The sequence below is a fragment of the Camellia sinensis genome, chromosome 6 (assembly GCF_055761805.1).
Source record: "Camellia sinensis isolate YWXY chromosome 6, ASM5576180v1, whole genome shotgun sequence".
NCBI classification, from domain to species: Eukaryota; Viridiplantae; Streptophyta; class Magnoliopsida; order Ericales; family Theaceae; genus Camellia; species Camellia sinensis.
In genome coordinates, this window is record NC_138966.1 from 174,465,198 (window position 1) to 174,488,658 (window position 23,461).

General features: G+C 34.9%; 1 protein-coding gene across 1 annotated transcript in view; it reads right to left on the reverse strand.

Moving 5' to 3' along the window:
• Positions 1-6,206: 6,206 nt before the first annotated feature.
• LOC145793837 (uncharacterized) overlaps positions 6,207-23,461 on the reverse strand; it is a 56,657-nt gene continuing 39,402 nt past the window's right edge. The window contains exon 2 of the mRNA XM_082876709.1: positions 6,207-6,404. Coding sequence (XP_082732835.1) covers positions 6,207-6,404 — 198 coding nt within the window. The remainder of the gene's footprint in view (positions 6,405-23,461) is intronic.

Here is a 23,461-nt window from a genome sequence, read left to right on the forward strand (position 1 = left end):
TTATTCTATTTACAGAATTTTTTCGTTTGTTTCCTTTTCTCTTTCTTCTTTTAAGAAAATTATTTTCTGTGGATTAACAAAATAATATTCTGGTTGGAAAAACAAATAGTGATTATATGCTATTTGACAAATAGTAGTAATATGCTGTCTATTTTCTTTGACAATTAGTAGTACGATACTGGTGTCATTAACAATTCAGAATATATTTTTGTGAATTTTTTTCAGAAATTAATTTTGGGTTTTAGAAATTATTTTCTGAGTTTTCATTACTTAAAATTCTGTTTTAGTATTTTAATTATTGAAGTGTTACAGAAATTAATTTTCTGTGTGGAATTAATTTGGTTAAATATAATTTTATTGTATTTCCAAATTAATTAAAAAATAAAAGTTATTTTCTTATTTCTTTTATTTTTACAGAATTTAATTTCCTGTGTGGAATTAATTTGGTTGAATAAAAATTTATTTTATTTCCAAATTAATTGAAAAATAAAAATCATTTTCTTATTTCTTTTATTTTACAAAATTTAATTTCCTGTGTGGAATTAATTTGGTTGATTAAAATTTTATTTTATTTCTAAATTAATTGGAAAATAAAAGTTACATTCTTGTTTCTTTTATTTTTACAGAATTTAACTCTGTGAATTTGGTTTAATTTTCTGTGTAGTGTAAATTTTAATTATAATTTTGTTTTATAAATTAAAATTGATGGCTACTGAAACTAATGCCCAAACAAATACTATTGTGGTGGCTGCAATGACGCCAACCCCCTCTCCTGTTGTAACAGTATCGGTAAATCACGGTGAAAAGCCAGAGAAATTCTCAGGAACTAACTTTAAAAGATGGCAACATAAAATGTTGTTCTATCTTACAACTTTGAACCTAGCTCGTTTCCTCCGTGAAGATGCTCCTATCCTGAAAGAGGATGAAACCGACCGGCAAGTGGTTGCTACGGTTGATACTTGGAAACATGTCGATTTCCTTTGCCGGAATTACATCTTGAATGGACTTGATAACACATTATACAACGTTTACAGTCCTATCAAGACAGCAAAGGAACTTTGGGAGTTTTTGGAGAAAAAGTACAAAACGGAAGAGGCCGGCTCAAAGAAATTTGTGGTTGGCAGATTCTTGGATTTTGAAATGGTTGATTCAAAAACTGTGATCAACCAAGCTCAAGATTTCCAACTCATTCTGCATGACATTCACGCAGAAGGCATGTCTCTCAGTGAATCCTTCCAAGTTGCAGCCTTAATTGAAAAATTACCAAAAGGCTGGAAGGAATTCAAGAACTACTTCAAACACAAGCGTAAAGAAATTTCTATGGACGAATTAATTGTGCGTTTGAGGATTGAGGAGGACAACCGTAATTCTGAAAAGCGGGCTGGTAAGCATCCTATGGAGTCTAAGGCAAATGTGGTGGAACATGCTTCAAAAACCAAGAAACGAAAGTCTTCTGAAGAAAGTTCATCACAAGCCTCTAAAGGGGGGGATAATAAAAAGTACAAGTTTAATGGCAAATATTACATTTGTGACAAAGAGGGACATCGGGCCAAAGATTGCCGTAGCAAAGGCAGAAGCAAAAGAAGAACAAGCAAGAAGCCTGCTCAAGCCCATATGACCGAAGTGGACAATATTTCCAATGGTGTCGAAGACATCAATCTTTCTGAAGTTGTTTCTGAGGCAAATCTTATCGGAAATCCTAAAGAATGGTGGATGGACAATGGTGAACAACTTTTTATGGGCAACTCCTTAACTTCCGAAGTTGAAGGACAAGGAAAGATTGTACTCAAGATGACATCAAGAAAGGAACTCACTCTCAACAATGTGCTGCATGTACCGGACATTCGCAAGAATTTTGTTTCCGGATCTTTGTTGAGTAAGAATGGGTTTAGGCTAGTATTTGAGAGTGATAAATTTGTACTTACTAAAAATGGGATGTATGTAGGAAAAGGTTACATGTCTGATGGCTCTTTCAAGTTAAATGTAATGACCGTTGTACCCTCAGTTATTAATAATACTACATTTTCTTCTTACTTACTTGAGTCTTCAAATTTATAGCATGGTAGACTAGGACATGTTAATTATGGATCTTTGCGTAGATTAATTAATATGAAATGTTTACCTAAATTTGACATTGATTCAAATCATAAATGTGAAATTTGTGTTGAGGCAAAATTATCTAAAACTCCTTTTCATTCAATTGAAAGAAGTACGGAACCACTTGAATTAATTCATAGTGACATTTGTGATTTTAAATCAATTCAAACCAGAGGTGGGAAAAAAGTATGTAATCACTTTTATAGTTGACTATACTAGATATAGTTATGTTTATTTAATTCGAATCAAGGATGAAACTTTGGAAACTTTCATTCAATATAAGAATAAAGTTGAAAATCAACTTGGTAAGAAAATCAAGAAACTTAGAAGTGATAGAGGTAGTGAATATGAATCACCTTTTGGTGAATTTTGCAAAGAATATGGAATAATTCATCAAACCACCGCTCCTTACTCACCTTAGCAAAATGAAATTGCTGAAAGGAAAAATAGGACTTTAAAAGAAATGATGAATGCCATGTTAATCAGTTCTGGATTACCTCAGAACTTGTGGGGAGAAGCAATACTTTCTGCTAATTATATTTTAAATAAAGTACCCCGAAAGAAAATAAATCAAACACCTTATGAATTGTGGCATGGAAGAATACCATCTTACAAATACTTAAAAGTGTGGGGGTGTTTGGTTAAAATGGCTATTCCTAGTCCTAAAAAAGACTAAGATAGGTTCTAAGACCATTGATTGCATTTTCATTGGTTATGCTAAGAATAGTAGTGCATATCGGTTTTTGATTCATAAATCAGAACATACCAAAATGCGTGTAAATACTATTATTGAGTCAAGGAATGCATTATTCTTTGAACATGTATTTCCAAATAAGACTAGACAGGAAACTAGTAACAATAAAAGATCTCATGATGCTATTACTAGTCAGGATCAAGAAAATGATCAAGAACAAGAGTTAGATCAAAATGAGGAAGAAGAACCTAGGCGTAGTAAACGTGCTAGAACCTCAGAATCTTTTGGTCCGGATTTCCTAACATTTTTGTTAGAAAATGAGCCTTTAACTTTTAAAGAGGCTATGTCCAGTCTTGAAGCTCCTTTATGGAAAGAAGCTGTCAACAGTGAAGTTAAATCCATCTTACAAAATCATACTTGGGAATTGGTGGATTTGTCACCAGGTTGTAAACCTCTTGGGTACAAATGGATTTTCAAAAGAAAATTGAAAGCGGATGGATCAATTGACAAATACAAAGCAAGACTTGTGGTCAAAGGATTTAGACAAAAAGAAAGTCTTGATTACTTTGACACATACTCACCGGTTACTAGAATAACATCCATTAGAATGCTAATTGACATTGCATCTCTATACAATCTAAAAATTCATCAAATGGATATGAAAACCGCTTTCTTAAATGGTGAGTTAAATGAAGAAATTTACATGGAACAACCAAAAGGTTTTTCTGTTCCAGGAAAAGAAAAGAAAGTGTGTAAATTGGTTAAATCATTACATGGTTTAAAACAAGCGCCAAAGCAATGGCATGAGAAATTTGACAAGGCAATAATGTCAAATGGATTTAAAATTAATGAGTGTGACAAATGTGTTTATATTAAAAATACTGACAAAGGTTATGTCATTGTATGTCTTTATGTAGATGATATGTTCATCATAAGTAGTAATAATGACATGATTAAAACTACTAAGAAAATGTTGAATAAACATTTTGATATGAAGGACATGGGCATTGCTGATGTAATTTTTGGTATGAAAATTACCAAAACATCAGAAGGATATGCTTTGTCACAATCTCATTACATTGAGAAAATACTTGAGAAATTTAGCAAAGATGATGATCATCTTGCTAGAACACTTGTAGATGTTAATTTGTATCTTTCTAAGAATGTACATGAAAGTATTTCTCAATTAGAGTATGCCCAAATTATTGGAAGCGTAATGTACTTGATGAACTGCACTCGCCCGGATATAGCTTATGCAGTAAGTAAATTAAGTAGGTATACGAGTAATCCGGGAGTAGAACACTGGAAAGCAATTATAAGGGTTCTAAGGTATCTCCGATTTACTCGTAATATTGGGTTGAATTATACTAGACATCCAGCAGTACTTGAAGGATACTGTGATGCAAATTGGATATCGAATACTAGAGACTCGAAGTCCACCAGTGGATATGTCTTTACTCTTGGTGGGGCGGCTGTATCTTAGAAATCTTCCAAACAGACTTGTATTGCTAGGTCTACTATGAAATCAGAATTCATAGCTTTAGATAAAGTAGGGGAAGAGGCAGAATGGCTTCGCCATTTCCTCGAAGATATTCCAATTTGGCCAAAATCGGTGCCTGCTATATGCATACATTGTGATAGTCAATCAGCAATTGGTAGAGCACATAGTCATATGTATAACGATAAGTCATGACACATTCGTAGTCGACATAACACCGTAAGACAACTACTCTCTAATGGAATTATTTCCATAGAATATGTTAAGTCTAAAGACAACATAGCGGATCCACTAACTAAAGGGTTAGCAAGAGAGTTAGTTGAGAATTCATCGAGGGGAATGGGACTTAAGCCTATTAAATAAGAGTTATCACAACGACAACCCAACCTAGTTGGCTGGAGATCCCAAGATCTAGGTTCAAAGGGACAACCGAGTTGTGATTGACTCAGAAGGATCACTGGAGAGTCAAACTCCTACTCATTTCTATGATGAAATAGTGATGACTGCAGCATTTAAGGTTAAGTAAAATTTTAATGATTCTTATATTTAGGTAAACCTAGTGGAGTATGGCAGGATACTCTTCATAAGCATCACCTATGTGAGTGTGAACTGGGCCAGTTCTGTGAGATTTGTGAAGGGCTACAATTCTCTAGAGCACTTATGAAGACCAGGTTGTTCAGGGCCAAAATAAACACAATAGTGAGAACTAAACTGTGTCTGGGAATATACTGTGTGAGTTCTATTGCCTTGGTTTACACAAACGACTGAACAATTTAAGACATCACGTTCACTGGTTAGCTAGTAAATCCGATAGTGTCTCACATGGGAAGGTTCAAAGCCAAAAGCTACTTATCCTTTGCAAAATATTTTCAATTTCTGTACTCTCTGTATTTATATCATGTTGTTGCATTTTCTCTCCGTCAAATTCCATTCATGTGGGGGATTGTTGGAAAAATGGTTTAATATAGGCATATTTTTTAGCCCAAAATTGAGTGGGCCTCGAACATCTTTTGGGGCGGGTCCAAAGAGGTGAAGTGTTCTTTGCCACGTGGCAAGTCACACGGTGAAGACAGTACGTCAAAACCATTTATGAGTGAATGGAAAGTTAATGTCGTTTTCAGGTCTAACATTAATTTTTTAGATAAAATTCATTTGAATTTTTTCAATAAAAATTATTGTGGGAATTTAATTTAATTCTAAATTCAAATTTTGGGTTCCTAAGTGGTTTCCTAAAGTTTGTAATTGTGGGAATTTAATTTAATTATAAATTCAAATTTTGGGTTCCTAAGTGATTTCCTAAAATTTGTACCTCTTCCTTTATTTATTAAACTATTCGAATAGTTTAATATATATATATATATATATTCCTAATAGTTTAAATAATAAAGTTCAAACGGTTCCATGTGCATTGACTACTTTTCAAATTGTTTGGAAAGAAAACTATTCCATGTGCAACGGCAGAATGTGTTTGAAATAGATTGCATCTGTACAAATTCAATTCACACATGTTCACTTCCTCAAAGTACTTTTTCGGGTCAGATTTCTTGCCTATATATACCTACTATTCCAGTAGTGTTCAGATCTGAAAATATTCAGTTTGAAATTTCTTTCTATTTGCTGTCCAAACTATTTTTGTTTGCATTTCTCTACATTCTAGTTTTAGAATTAAAATAAAGAGAGTATAAGAATACAAGGTTTTAGTTCGTTGTACAAATTTGTGTGGAGTGCTACTACAAGTTTGTGAAGATCATTGTATCCTGGGAGATAGATGCCACTCAACCGTAAGCACCGTAGCGGGGCGAATCTGTCTTAAGGACAGAGTGTCACACACTTGACTTGGTCTTTAATTATTGATTCGGTTCAACAAAATAATTTTTGTAAGTTTATTTTATTTTGTTTGAATTGTTTTAAGTTATTTTATTTACACAGAAGATTGTTCCAACAGAAGTATGGATTCAAAGCATTATTCTTCTGTGCAAACAAACTTGACAAACCAGTTCGACTCCCCCACTTGTAGCCATGGCCTTTGTCTAAGCTCACTGCAAAGGACATGTCAGAAACCTCCATGTCAACTCCAAGACTCTCAAAGAACTCCATCATGTTTGGATATGTTACCTGTCCAATTCACCCAATCAATGTTATTAAAGGCGATAGGCCCACCAAGGCGCTGAGGTCTCCTAGGGCCTAGGCTCAATGCACAAGGTGAGAAGCAAGCTTCACCGAAGTGAGGCGCACCTTGTACGTAAAAAAAAGTATATAATTTAATATAACTAAACAATTTAGGATTCAACATAAGCAAAATGAAATCTTAAACATTTACAAATATACATACCAACAAATATTACTATGTTAATATAGACAAATGAACAATATTTTAAAATTTAACATAAAACATTAATAAAATGAGAGGGGAGAAGAAGAATAAGAAAAGGGGAAAAAAAAAATCAGTCTAAAGAATGATAAGAAAGAAAAGAAGACCGGAGAATAAGCATAAGAAGATGGACGAAGAAGAAGGCAACATCATCACAGTCACGTGAAGAAGAAGATAGCAACGTAGAGAATACAATAACATAGACAAGAAGAAGAGAAGAGAATAGAACAGAATGAGACAGAAGCGTAAGATGAGAAGGGAAGATAAAAGACAACAACGTGAAGAAGAATTTTTGAATTTGCTAGACTGGATAATGAAGGCATGTAGTATAGTAAAGTATTCTTCGGAGATCAGGAATTAAGGCTAATTTTTCTTTTATCATTGATTTATGGTTGAATGCCCAACGTATTGGCATGTGTAATAAGAATAGAGATCTTTTGTAGCTCATCATCTTAAATCAATGGTCAGATTTTAAGCAAATCTAATTAAAACAAAAATATAAAAAAAAAAGCCCTGAAGACTTGGGCCTTACTGCTCCTTGGACCAATCGTGTGCCTTATCGAAGTCGCCTAACCTGAAACATTACAAGGCGCAAACCTTGGGTCTGAATGGGACTTGGGCTAGGCGCACCTTTAATAACACTGCACCCAATTATATATATTTCCTAAGCCATGAGTTGAATAACATCATCAATAATAATTGTCATGCAAAAAACCATGAGAATGCTAATCAGTGTGCTTGGTTTCAATTTTCTGAATATTGAATTTTTTGTTTTTCGTGTTTTTTTGTTTTTGTTTTTAGTGAATATTTTTAAAATTTTAAGCAATTTTTTTTTAAAAACTTTGTTAGATACACCTTACTTAGATATATCTAAATAGTAAAATATTTGTGAAAAAATATTTTAAAAAATTAATAAATATACAAAAATACGAAAATGTACTGAATTTTCATTTTTTTTTGTAGTTTTTGGTATATAGTGTATTTTTTAAAGATTTTTTTCACAAATATTATACTTTTGAAGTGTATTTATGTTAGGTGTGTCTAAAAATAAAAATAAAAATTGCTTTAAATATTAAAAAAAATTCATTGAAAATATTAAAATATGAAAAATAAAAAATAAAATTTTCTGAAAACTAGAATCAAACAAACTGAATTCTGCTCTCTTTTTTTCTTTTTCCATCCAAAGTACATGTGGTTTTTGAGGTATCATTGTTAAGTGACAGAGTGAGAAAATGTTAAAATTTAAGAGGGCAAAGTGTATTTTATCTTCCGACTTTGTTTAAAGTATGAATTTGAGTAGAAATTTAAAAAAGAAAATGTGAAATGAATTATATTTCATTTACAATCTACTTATTTTTTTAAATACATACCCAAATCTATATTCCAAGCATAGCTTAAAAATATTAATTTTTAATTTTTTTATAAATATAAACAAACAGAAAAATGTAAACGTAAACATTATCAAACATACTCTTACTATTTCTATTTTGTTTTCAAAAATTTAAAAATTATAAACGTAAATAGTTTTCAAAGTATGCAATATGTTTTTTAAAATTTACAATTTTTTAATAAATAAAAAAAATTATATTTTCCCTTATTTTGAGAAAAAAGTTTTTCCCTTTCCTATCAACCACCCCCTCTTGCCATCTTTATCCGCCCCTCTAATAACGTACCATGTATATATATTTTTTAAATGCATGTACCATGTATTTTTGTTGTTTATATAAAAAGGGTAAATTATAAATACACCTTCAGAGGTTGTTTAAAATACAAATTATTTCTTGAGATTTGAAAAATTATAAATACCTCACTGTCAAAATTTTTTATTTAACTGAATTAATTGAAAAAGTGAAATTCTAACTGTTCACCTATACAATAATAAGATTATCTAAAATATTAATTGAAACAAAATTTTAACATTATTAAAAATTGTGAATTAACTTGATGATTTATTAATAAAAAGACCTATTTATTATGAAATTAAAAACTTTAAAAAATATAATATAATTTTTAAAATTATAAGAAATAATTTATAATTTGGTGGGTTTATAATTTACCCTAAAAAAATACAACAATGATTCATCCCACTAAAAACATCACCACTAATAGCACTAATGCATTAAAAAAGTAAAAAAAAAAAAAAAATACAACTCCAAGACCAAAACATCACATCATTAATGGCGGAACCCACTGCCACCTAATTAGTGGGAGCACTAATTAGTGCTCCCAAGCATTTTTCATAACTCCAAGACCAAAACATCACATCATTAATGACGGGACCCACTGCCACCTAATTAGTGGGAGCACTAATTAGTGCTCCCAAGCATTTTTCAAAAAAATAAGCAGGCAACGTGGGGTGCGGTGGTCACCATTCGCATTGCAACACACGTGAACTTTAGGACCCATTTAGCCTCCGTTTGGAAAATAGGTTGACTTTTTGGCTTTTTGGTTTTTTTGGCTATTTTAGCCTGGGCTAAAAAACTTGGTTTGGGAAGGGTTTTTTGGCTTTTTGACTTTTTTGATTTTTTTTGTGAGAGAAGAGTGTAATGATTATGGGTTGGATGTGATGTTTTGTTTTTTGTGGCTAAAATAGCCTATTTTGTCTTTTGTGACTAAAATAGCCAAAAAAGCCCCAAACTCTTCTTGAGTTTTTTGGATTAAGTTTTTTAAAAATTGAGTTTTTTGATTTTCGTATTTTTTTATTTTTAGTGAATATTTTTAAAATTTTAAACATTTTTTTTACTTTTTTAGATTCATCTTACTTAGATGTATCTAAAAAGTAAAAAATTTGTGAAAAAATATTTTAAAAAATTAATAAATACATAAAAATACAAAAAATGTACTGAATTCTCGTATTTTTTTTTGTATTTTTGGTATTTAATGAAATTTTAAAAGGTTTTTTTCACAAATTTTTTACTTTTTAAGTATATTTATGTTAGGTATGTCTAAAAAGTAAAAAAAAAATTGCTTAAAATATTAAAAAAATTCAATAAAAACAAAAAAAATACAGAAAACAAGAAAGTAGAATTTTCTAAAAAATGTTTTTTGAAAACAGGAACCAAGCAAAGTGATTTTTTTTTTTTTTAATTTTTTTTATACCCGGAGCACTTCCATGTAAGTTTTTTAGGATTCACTTTACAAACAGGGGCGGAGTTAACCAGGGTATAGGGGAGTCATGTGTCCCTGGATTTTGAATTTCTTTTTTCTTTTTTTAAGCAAATATATAATTAATAAGTGTCCCATTTGATTTAAATTCTTGGCGTCGCCACTGTTTACAAATCAAATTGAGAAAAGCTAATAGATCCACTTAAACAGTCACTTACATTTAAATAATAGGGAATTCAAGTACTGATTAATAAGGAAAGGAATAAACTCCCTTATCAATTAGAATGACCCTAATGATTTTAGGACCCAGTTTTCCAACCAAAAAGCAAAAATATTTTTAAAAGGGGTGTTTGAAATAAATAAATAAATAAATAAAAAGCTCATGTTAATAACAAAAATAAAAATATTAAAATATTTATATTTTTATATATATTTTAATAACTGTTTAAAAAGTTATTTTAATATTTTTCATCTTAAAAAAAACAAATGGACAATTCGATTGGAATCCATAATATGCTACTAAGTTCAACCCCACATCTACCTACCCAAAAAAAAAGTTCAACCCCACATCTAATTCGCACAAATCTAACACAAACCAGAGAGAAAGTCATTGGTTGGTTCGCACCACGTGATGATACTTTATATTAATCATAAATTCTTATATTTTTCATATTCTTCAAACATTTAATATAAAATTATAAATTTTATTTTTACTACCAATTAAAATACATCTGTAGCACCGCATGATTATATCTAAAACCAACGAATAACTTCTCACCCAGAGAAGAGGTCCCGTTGGTTTTGTATCCCAATGTTTAAAATTATTTAATGGACAATTCGCTTGGCATCCATAATATGCTTGCTATTTATTATAAAAAAAAAAAATTTATTACTTTAATTTAATTTTTTATAAATAATTTATACAATAACTTAAAAAATAAACAAAATAAATCATTAAACATACACATGTGAAGTCTATTCACGAGATACACTTTAGTAGACTGAAAGACTAGTCTCTAAAAAAAATATAGTTAAAATTTAAAGAATCTTAGGCTTTGAACATCATTGGACTACTAATTTGGGACCCAATAATTGGAGTGAAGTGAACCTCCTATATAGAAATCTATATTCTTTTCCCAATATATTATAGAGTTTACATATCTATATAATCCATAAGTTTGAGAAGCAAACAACATGTTTAGGACATATAGAATGTTAGTTTAATTAGTTGATGACATCTTAGACACCACAAAAGCTACTAATCATGCATCAATAATTAAGTTGCTAAAACAAGTTAGTTTATGCAATGCAACATTAGTAACCATAAAATATGATTTCAAATGGTTCAAAAGCACTTAGTTTATTCATTATGTATTAATTTATTTGTTTGCTTTTTCTTTTTCTTTTTTTTATGACCGGATGTTTCATTTAACTTACACGCAACTCAACTAATTTCAAAACTCATGCAAAAGCCCCAATTCCATTTGGATTGGGCAAATCTTGGGTAGAGCTCGTGGGTATGACCTCAAGGACACAGTACCTAGTGGGAGTTAAACCTAAAATATAAAAGGAGTATCTCTTAAGTCTTAAGTTGCACCCACTAAGCCAATCCCTTAGGGTTGGGTTACTATCCTTGACCACCAAATATGATAGGAAAATGATTTCATATTTTTAATTTAAGTTTTAAGTGCTCATTAACACTTTAATAAATTGAAAATAATTATACATTTATTATAAAAAAATAATACTATATATATATATCAATTGATATACCAATTAATGTACTGGCAATTGATATACCAATGTTAGAAATTTGGCGCCCATGTGGCATGGCCCATGAACCTTTTGAACCTTATCCATATAAGTTTGAATTTGAATTCAAAACTTATTTGGATAATCACTCATGATATCTATATCTATCATATCAACTGATATAGATAGATGATATATTTATCCTATATATCTGATATGATATATGAGATATGGGATAATGAAAACAACGTATGTTTTCCCATATTGAATCTCTCCCATTAATCAACAATTCAACCTTTGCACTGTGACTTGTGTAGGTGATGCTCATATTATGGTATCACTCCACTGCTGAGAGTTTGTTGTTCGCAATTTTGAAGCACGTGATTTACCTACAAGATTCTTCGCTTTAGGTTCTATCACTTAAGGTATGATCTGATATTTTTACTCGCTGCGTTATACTTGTTTTACATTGGTATCAAAGCCAATATGAGTATTTTCGTGCTTATTTTTTAAATCATGTGTATAATTTTTTATAAATATATACACATTATATGCATGAAAATTAATAAAGGAGGAAGATGAAGTGCATGGTTTCTGTACTTCCACTCTCGTTAGATTGAGAGTGCAAAACACCTCATTTTTATGTTCATTAAATGTTTTTTAAGAGACCACAAATGTTTTTAATTTGAAAAATAGAGTCCGGAAGTACCAAAATTAGACTAGAAAATACCCTGGAAGACGACGCGTGAGCCTCACGTGCTAGATGACGCCGTCAGTGGTGGCACGCGCTGCCACACGTCAGGCGCGCTTCCCACGTGCTGTCTGTGTCTTCCACGTGCGTGACTTGCGCCCTTCCATGCGCGCGTTAGCCCGCCGCTTCGAACCGCGCCACGTGCGCTGCCACGTGTGAGCTGTGCACTGAGCCGCTCGCCGAGTCGAGCCGCGCCGTTTTCTGCGCCGGCTTGGCTGGTTTGGCAGCTGGGTATAAGGTTCTGTTTGTTTGTTTTAAAAGTTCAAAATTGCTTTAAATGGTCATAAGTGATTCGTTATAGCTTTGTTTTAAGCGTGGTTAGTACTGTTATACTCAGAATTATATTTTTTTATCTACTGTAAAATTTTCAAAATTTTATGAAAATAAAAAATATTTTTCCTGAAATAATAATTCATTATTTCTGCTTTTAAATGCTTCTGAGGTTGCATGAAATTTTTATTTATGATTTTATTTTCATTATTTTCATTATTTTCATTATTTTCATTATTTCTGGGCTGAAATTTTTAAGATAGATTACTGTAATGGTTTACTATTTACTGGTATAATTGTTGCATTTTTCTATATTCTGGAATATTTATTTATGATTTTATGTGTGTTTATCAATTATTTAAAATTTCAGAAAATACCAGAAAATTTCAGAAAAAATTTAGAAGTGGTATACTTTCTGTTATGGCATAATTTGAATATTAAATACAGCATATTGTTATTTTTTTTCCTAGGATTTCAAATATGTTGTGATTCAAATAGCATAATTAATTTTTTATTTGTCTAAATTTCACTATTAATTGTAACATAGTATGAGTTGATTTTGAATCTACATTATGATGCTATTGTATGGAATTAGAATATTTTATCATACTTTTAGACATACCATAGTCAGTGGGAGGTTGTTCGGTTGAGAGAAATCTTTGTAGATTTACTCCTGAAAACTAATATTTTGCGCATAAATTAAATTAAATTTTGGATAATTGTCACCTGTGGCGCAAGAGATGATTACGAGCATAGCGGATTTTCGATCTTGGGACTTGTGTAATATTGTCACTATTTAATTTAGATTTTTGCGGCAAAATTATATTATGCTAATCAAATTAATCCCAATGCGAATTTCTCTCTACATTGACTTAGCGTATGGAAGTTAATTTGGTTGACCTAGACTTAGTAGAGATGTTCAAATGTGAACAATGTAATCGTATTCTTCAGATGAGCAAAAGTCTTGGAGACTTTAGGTCAGACCTTAATTGAACCAAAGGAAACATGACTCAAAGTCGCCGTGGCTTTGTTGCCTTGTTTGGCACAATAAAAACTAATGAGTGCGCCATGGTTAGCGGCACGCTACGTAGTTTTGGTTGGCAAGTTTTGGAGTTATGAAATTAGTAAGCCCTCAATAAATCTGTGTATGACCTTGACTATTGAGCTGAGCGGATTGACTTTGTAATTTGACTTGTAATGATGTTACATCATTGGATGAAGTAACATTCAAGAGTCACGTCATCCAAGAAATGCGAGCTTAAATGAATTAGTCATTAAGTGTAAGATGAGTAGCTAGTATGAGCAATGTTTTGCTCTCTATCCAACTGTTGATAGTGGATGGAGCAAAATTTCATGCACTATAATAGTGTGCATTAAAGTATCACTTGAAGTTAAAAGATTAGTGCTTAGTAGCAGCAAAATCTATTAACACTAAGTGAAAAGATTGGCGCCAAGTGGGTGCAAAATCTATTAGCATTGCCAATTTGTCTAAGTCTGGACACTTACTGTTTCCACACTTGAGTGTGAAACATGATGAGGGGCTTCTTTATATGTTTCCTTAGCTAGGCTAACATTTTTTGAATAACGTTTACCACTAAGCGCAAACGTTACAGCATAATGATGAAAAGGTCGAGGTCGACAAGGTTGTTATGACTCTAAGAATTTGATGCATCGCTTGTGAGAGCATTGTGTTGAATTAGACTCTTTAGCCTAATTCGCGCTTAAGTTACTTCAGGAGCTGTCATAGATTGATAGCTTAATAGAGATGGCAAGAGGAGTATCGTCATCTTTTAACTAGATACATTAAAGTGTATAGAAAATAGAATTGACTTGAAGGTGCAGGGGATTAGAACTTACTAGTTAAATTTGCGACTTAGGCGCACTTGATATCTCCATGACATCCTTTTATGATCTAATGAATATGAATAAGTTGTGAGTCATTACCTAGTTGGGCCTAAATTTTTTAAAACTTGTCTTCGAGAACTCACACATCAGAATGATTGGAATTGGTTTATGACATCGGACATAAACCGGTGGTTTGTTATACTTAATCACATTAATGAGAAGATGACATGGATGGTTTGAGTAGGCCCTTTCGGGCCCACTCGCTTGTGACATCCTGCTCTCATATGAATGTGTAACTTTGTTCGCAATGGTTGCGCACAAGTAAGTAGGAAAGTCGTAGAAGGTCATTTGTATTGGCGCATTTAGTCCACTATGATATTTGTGACTAGATATGTGTAAGGATATGATAGCTAAGCCTCAATCTCGACACATTTATAGATTACGATACGCATCTGAGTCAAGACTATTTGATCTCCCATAAGTCAAAAAGTTTTGAAATGATTTTTTGACATTACACATATGAGGTCGAGATCAATTAGATAAGAACTTTTGTGCTTTTAGTTTTGACTAAGGTGGCGAGTATTTATTTGAGTTATTTTTTAGAAAACTCTATGAAGAGAAATGGATGCTTAGAAAATTGATTATTCCTAATACTCAACAACACAAGAGTGTAGTAGAGATAAGGAATTAAGTATTGTTAATGTTAGGTGGATGATGGTGCAAAATGTTTCCCAATTGGGAATTGCACTTTAGTTTGTTGCCTATATCCCTAACTAAGTGCCCTCCATATCAGATTTTACACTCCATTTAAGTAATGGATTAGCAGAGAGCCATTTGTGGGCGATTTGTAACCATCAAGCAGCTTATCGTTATTTTACTTCTCATAAGGTTGCGAAGTTAAGACCTAGGGTTCTATGGCGCATTATTGCATGCTGTCTTGTAAACACTTAGGGTCATGTGGCGCATTATTATATGCTGTCATGTAAACCCTTTGGGTCATGTGCATATAGGTAAACAGCTTTGTGATAATGTAACTAAGTCACATAAAGTTTTCTTAGTAAAGGTGACGTGAATAGAGTTTTGGAACTCTATAAGATAGAGAATTCTAAGCAGAGCGCTTTATGTAGCCTAGTTGACAATGGAAAGAAATTTCCAATATCCTAGGGATAGTGGGAGTGATGTGCCTACTAATGGATTACTCTATTAGAGAAGAATACTTTACATTCTTAGTTGCGTGGTAGCGAATGTGAAAATTTTCCACATTATCATTGGGTGATTGAGAGAGAAACATTTATGATTGCTCTGCAAGATGATAAAGAGCCTAGGATAATGCCAAAGGCTTTAGTCCCCTGTTTTTAGAAAGTGGATTAATGTTGCGCAGTTTAAGACAAAGTCTTTGAGGATTAACCATTTCTATAATTTGGTTAACTTTCCATTATGACACGAAACTGTTCTAAAGTTATGCGTGATTTGGATGGTCATTGTTGAGGCATAAGGCTCGCTAGATACCGAAAAGTCGCACCATTGAGAAAAGTGTAGACCATGAGAAGACTTCCTCCTGGGGAGTGAGGTTATTTCGACTTAGGCTATGATTGACATAAGTTTGGAACATTGATTTGTGGACGTTGTGACCCAACTTCTCATTGAAGAATTGGATAAGTAGATTAATAGGGATTTACCTTTTGCTTTTATGGTGAAAAGTTAGGAGCGCAAAAAGGTTGCTAGTTCCAATAAATCTTTTATAGCCTAAAGTAGTTATCCAAATAGTGGTTCTTAGATTTCGTCGAGCCATGATAGGCCAACGATGATCGATGAAGACCACTGAGGCATGATCAATGGTCCAAAATAAGTTTTTCCTTACTTAGTCATTATGAGCCAGGAATTTATAAGGTTGTCGCTGTGGACGCGCCCTTGGGCCTCATGCCTACAGTTCGGAATCAAATGTCACGGTTCTGAATCTAGTCTCGTAGAGTGCAATGGAAGACCGATAAATCACCAAAGAGTCCAAATCCGGCAAATCGTTTTGAAAAATTGATTTTTAAGAAAGAAGTGCCAAACATGGATTACTTTGCCAGATACAGAGTCGCCACCTAAATATTTTATTTTAGGGGAATTTAAGAAACCCTGACTCATGCCTAAGGCCATGTGTCCGTCATCACCAAAGTTGCCTCAGCTCGGGAACTTGGGTACGATTGAGGAAGGTCAGCTATGAGCACCCCTGCTCGCCCGATCAAAGATTGGCCACTACTAAACATGATATCTTGTTTTTGAAAACACATGCGCTCTTATTCCGGTTAATTAGCTAGAATTACTATGTGATGCGCACAGCAAAACAAGTATAGACTAGATCGCCTAATTTGGAACAAAGCATTGCATATCTGTTTGTTTGGAAAATGGTTCGGAGTTTGCTAATCGTAAGTAGGCTAAAATATGGATTTGATGAATTGTTCCAATTCAAGTAATCCAACCTTCACCCACAGGCATTCAGGCAGTTAAACACATAAGCAGTTAGCCTCATGGCAAGCATACTTTCATGGCAACATTAACACACATGCAGTATGCTAAAGCATAAAAGCTTATCTAGTACTCCGAGCCAAAACAGAAACTAGTTAGTAATCAATGCATGATCCAAGTTCATGTTAAGATGGCTAATGCAGCACATGCAAAATACAACTAGAAATAGGCTCGGCTATTCTAAAATGACATATGAGATGCAACAATTGATACATGTATTCAAATTGGAATTGAGATACAATGCAGTTAGTGTGATGCGCCGAGCCCAGTGCATGCAAGATAGATGAATGTATGCAAACATGCAAAGCATAAGGATACTAGACAGATGAATGGGTGCAAACATGCAAAGCATAAGTATGCTAATTGAAATATGACCTAAAACTAACCAACAAAAGTAGGTAAGTAAAAGGGAGAAAGAAATGGAGGTTGGAAGACATGCACATACGCACGCACACTTATTATAAAATTGGCCCTCTCGACGGGGGGTCCGAATAAATAATACATGCCGGCTAATTAACTAACTAACAAGCTAATTAATTATTACAAAACCGAATTGAATAACTAGCTACAACTAATTATTACAAAACTTAATTAATTAACAAATTAATTAATTACAAAACCAAATGCTAACTAACAAGTAAGCAATTTAAACAATGCTACTTTGGCAAGTTGAAGGAGGTGAACATGCATGCTCGGTTCTTGTCCCGGCAAGCTCTCCGGTTGCTCTCTAGAGGCTCTGTCTGCAGGGTGTCCTGAAGGAATTCCTGCTGAACCTTACCAAAAACATGCTGGGGAGTGCACCAGTGGCCTGTCGGCCATAGGGAGCCACAGCGGACCATGCTGCCGACCAAGAGTGAGCACTGCCGGCCAAGGATGAGGGACTGCCGGCCATCTGCAAGGCACTGCCGGCCACTGATGTGTTGGGACACCAAGTTGCAGCAGAGCACAAAATAGGGAAAATGGAGGGTCTCTCAAGGGTATGTACGCACTATGCCACCCCATATCACCTCAAAACATCAAGGGAGAGGCATAGTCGGATCCAAGACCATCAATCACGCATCCCGATGCATGATGGCCAAAGATCCAACTTATGCAAATCAATATGAAATGAATGCACAAATAAACACATAAATGCCTAAAACTCTATCATGGATAATCAAGAGCGTCGGCGACCGAGAATTAAGACACGTCTCATCACTTGAAGTATGAAACGTCCCTCGATTTTCGTGCTCAGATTAACACTTAATCCAAACAATAATGTAACACAAGCATGGAAAACGTGCAATATGACTTAAGCATGCAAGCATGCAATGCAATAACTCAAGCATGCAACAAATATATGAGCATAATGCAATGCAACTGTCATGCAATAGGCATACAATCCTAAACATGCAAACATGCATAATGAAGCAAGCATACAACAATATGCAAGAAAAGCATGCAACAACATGCAAATATGGACTTAAACCAAAATGGACAGCTCTCGAATAGGCCCAAATCAGTGGCCAATAATGATGAATTGATAGTATGAAAAGCATGAAAAGGCAAGGCAAACATGCATGCCAATTGGCTCAAGGATTAAGGCACAAAGATGCAACTCTTAAGCACACTTAAAGAGTGACAAGCATGGATATGTGACAACAAGGTAAGCTCTGAAACTTCATGTAAATTGATGCCAAATCAACTAAACAATGCAAGCATAGAATGTTAGAAAGCTCAAAGCTCAAAACTCAAAACTAGCAAAGGGACTTAAGCCATGGCCGTACAAGGCAAGCCCCAAAGGGCTAAGAAAACCTAAAACAATCCCAAGGTAGGTCCAAACAAGACCAAAAATAAGCTCGAAGCTAGCCAACATAGGCTAGAGCACAAGGCCAAATACATGGAGCATGCAAGGCTACAAAAGAGGCAATGCACTACACCCATTGAAACCAAACATGGCATGACTTGGACAACATAAAACAAAGTTACATCATGGTATAACAAGACCAAAAATGCACTGATATGATGAGCCAAAGGCTTAGGCTTAATGGCATGCACAAAAGTTCATTCTTGAGGCATAAAGAGCCAAGCCTCAAAGACATTCAAAACATGCCAAATATAAGTGTGTAACTACATTTCATGGACTGAAATAACATTTAAAATGATGGCAAAGCATGCAAACATCAAATGTATGGCATGGTAGGGGCTTCAAAACCCAAGACTAGCCTAAGCATTTACACTATAGCTATACAAAGCATGAGTGATATGGCCATGGCAGCCCAAAATAGTCTAAGAATAGCCCAAAACAAGGACAAAATCATGCTGGAGCAAAGATAAAATATGCTAGAATGATGAGTCGAAGCATTATGCACATAAAGCTAGTAAGCAAGATTTGTTCTACAAGCATATGGAGCATGCAAAATATGACCAAACCAGCAAAAGATAGAGTCATGACATGCCAAATGATGACCAAATATATGATGAAATGGACTTAACATAAGCTAGGATAACATGCTAAAGCAAGAAGCATATAAAGCTAGTTTATGAGATTTACACTACAAGTGTATTGCACATGCATGGAGTGACAAAACCAACCCAAAAAGATCTAAGGCATGGTAAAACATCACCAAAAACCTACTGAAATGGACTCAACACAAGCTATGCAAACATGCTACTTTGATAAGCTACAAATGAGATTATACTACACATACAAGATGCATGCAAAGGGGGACCAAACCAGCCATAGATAGAGCCAAGGCATGTCCTAAAAGTCACAAAAAAGGGCCAGAACCAAGCCTAAAAAATACATAGAGGTATGCTCCTTTGGAAGGCCAAAAATGCAAGCAAACAAAAACACAAAGAGAGGGGGCCGCCCCCTCTGATTTGAGGCCTCAAAACCACATGCCTATCATTGAAAATCCACTGGATTTCAGTGGTTAGAAGGCCGAACCAAGGCTAGCTCGGAGGCCTTAAGGCATGGCTCAAAACAAGGCCAAACAAGGCCAACAAGAGGGTTGAAGACCCCCAACAGCCAAAAGACCTGAAAAAAACTTCAAAAACACTTAAATACAAGACTTTTTCAGTTGAAAGAAAGGCCTAAAACAGTATGCAACTATGGCCAAAATGAGGTACAAAAAAAGTACTAGAAATGGGAAGAAACTTTCCCTTGAAGATCAACTTCGAAACCAGCAACTTCAGGGGCCAAAAACTCACTTTCAGAGCTCAAGAAGTTCTCCCAAGAACCTCAATCCAATGGTGGTGGTGTATCTCTAAGTGTTGTAGTGTGAAAGTGCAAGGAAAATGGAGTTCAAGGCACAAATCAACAACAATATAGAGAGAGGGAGAGATTTTTTTTCTCAAAATGCTGAACCTCTGCTAAGCAGAGAGGCTCTCTCCTTATATAGAAGAAAAGAAATGCAAAGCTTCTTCAAGAAGCTTGGCAAGAGCTTCCAGCTGGCTCAAAAGATCTGGAGTGAAACCTGCTGAGACAGGGGGGTTGCTGGCCATCAGAGATGGCCAGCAGTGGCTCATTGATGGCCGGCAGGCTTAATCAATGGCTGACAGTAACAAAGTGAAGGCCGGCAGTGCACCAAAAAGCACATTCTGAAAGGACCAAGTCATGGTCCAAGAATGGGGCAGAAAGGATATAGGGTCCGGAAAGCTTGAACCTGTGACGTTCCGTCGCAAAAGTCGAATACTCGACGAGCAATCGAACTTGTGTCTGGATGTACCTACAAGCACAACCGAGTTTTGAGGACGGTCAAAAATGGGGTGTCTACAGTTGCCCCTCTTTGACAGAACTCGAAAGTCACAACGTGACGGGAGTGAGTGTCAAAGCCCAGAGACGACCCATTTTTAACAAGGCCGAAGACTCAGGCAGACATTCAATATGAGCATGCAGAGATGCGCCCATAGGCTGGGGAAAAATGCAAATGACATGCACAATGCAATAGCATAACTTATGATTATGCAAAGCAAAACTATAATGAAGCAATTACGAAAAATAAATGCAACATTTTAAGCGAATGAATAACAGTCCTACATATTTCAACAGAAAGAATGTAAAAAAATTATGTAATTCTCACCACGTCTCACACGGAGTGAATACAATACCGTCCGGTTCGTCTGGTCGCGTCAGCTTCAAATGAACCGTACATATAATATCGTGCCTGTAAAAGAAAGAGACTCAACAGGTATAATATCGTTAAAAACATGCATAACAATGCAAGTGAAAAGTGCGTGACAGCGCAAATAAAACATGCGTAACAGCGCAAGTTAAAGGGAAGTGCATGACAGCGCGGGATAGTGGTGTGTGCGTAACAGCGCAAGTAAAGATAGTATGCGTAACAGCGCAAAATATAGAAAAGTGCGTAACAGGGCAAGCGAAACATGCGTAACAGCGCAAGTAAGTAATAAAACATGCGTAACAGCGCAAATAGAACAAGTAAAACATGCGTAACAACGCAAGCAAAACATGCGTAACAGCGCAAGTAAGTAATAAAACATGCGTGACAGCGCAAGTTAAAAGAAACAAAGCATGCGTGACAGCGTAAGTTAAAGAAGTAGACATGCGTGACAGCACAAGTAAGACAAGTTAAACATGCGTAATAGCGCAAGTAAAACAAATAAAACATGCGTGACAGCGCAAGTTAAAGAAGTAGATATGCGTAACAGCGCAGGATAGATGTGCATAGCAATGTAAGTAACATGCGTGACAGTGCAAGATAGATGAAGTGCGTAACAGCGCAAGTAAGACATGCGTAACAGCGCAAGTAGAGATATATGCGTAACAGCGCAGGTTAATGAGATAAAACATGCGTAATAGCGCAAGTTGAGAAAATGAGTGCGTAACAGCGCACATAACCTGCGTAACAGCGCAAGTTAAGATAATAAGTGCGTAACAGCACACACAACCTGCGTAACAGCGCAAGTTAAAATAAGAAGTGCGTAACAGCGCACATAACTTGAGTAACAGCGCAAGTTAAAAAAAATGAGTGTGTAACAGCGCACATAACCTACATAACAGCGCAAGTTAAGATAAGAAGGTGCGTAATAGCGCACATAACCTGCGTAACAGGGCAAGTTAAAATAAGAAGTGCGTAACAGCGCACATAACCTGCGTAACAGCGCAAGTTAAAATAAGAAGTACATAACAGCGCATATAACCTGCGTAACAACGTAAGTTAAAATAATAAGTGCATAACAGCGCACATAACTTGCGTAACAGCGCAAGTTAAAATAAGGAGGTAAAGCGAGATGCAAAACAATGCAGGTTTGATGAGATGTAAAACAATGCAAGTTTAATGAGATGCAAAACAATGCAAGTTTAATGAGATGCAAAACAATGCAGATTTGATGAAATGCAAAACAATGCCGATTTGATGAGATGCAAGACAATGCAAATTTGATGGGATGCAAGACAATGCAAATATAAACTAGATGCAAGGCAATGCAAATATAAACTAGATGCAAGACAACGCAAATATGAACTAGATGCAAGACAATGCAAATATGTACTAAATGCAAGACAATGCAAATATAAACTAGATGAAAGGCAATGCAAATATGAACTAGATGCAAGACAATGCAAATATGAACTAGATGCAAGACAATGCAAATATAAACTAGATGGAAGGCAATGCAAATATGAACTAGATGCAAGACAATGGAAATATGAACTAGATGCAAGACAATGCAAATATAAAGAAGATGCAAGACAATGCAAATATGAACTAGATGCAAGACAATGCAAATATAAAGAATGGGTGTTTAATTTTAATAAGCGAATGTAAGGTGGCAACAACAAAAAACAAACATGCTTAATGAAGACATCTTAAAAGGGGACTTCCGGTTTTACTTCCCGGAAGGTTTGTGATGCGTTAAAAAGGATACACCTTGTGTGCGTTGATGGGCGACGACCACCGTATAGTGAGGACATGATTCCCGGGTTTTCACAAAGGCGTTTTGAATCAAATTTTGAGCATTTCTCGAGATTGTTGGAACCCAGGGACACATACCAAGATCAAATAGGCAGAGGAAGCTGGTGGAGGATCGCTGGCCATCAGGGAGAGCCGCCGGCTGCTGCCGGCCATCATTAGCCATTGCCGGCCATCGATGGAGTTGTGCCGGCCATCGATGTGCCCCTGCCGGCCATCGGTGGCAGATTCAGGCAAAGTGGTCTTTTCGGCCATGGGTCTTTAAATAGGCCCCAAATTAACCCATTTCCTCATAAACCCTTGCATAGAAAACATTTTCCTTGCCCTCTAGGTGTGCCTTCTCTATAGATTTGCGCGTTCTACGCATTTCCCAAGACCCTAAACAATCTTGAATTATTAAAACCTCTTGGTTTTCTTCGATTTGAACTGATCAGAAGTTGCATCTGAGGTGTCTTTCATCATTTCCCCCATTCGAGGATCATTTCCCTCGGATTTCTTTCGAGGTTAGTTCACTCTTCACGGGTTTTCAACTTTATTTGAACTTTCTCTCTCTTAGGGTTTGGTTTGTTCAAAACTCCACCATTTTGCTCATTGGCTCATTTTGCATCTATCTCAGATGGCTGACGATGTCCCACATGATGAGGGCTTC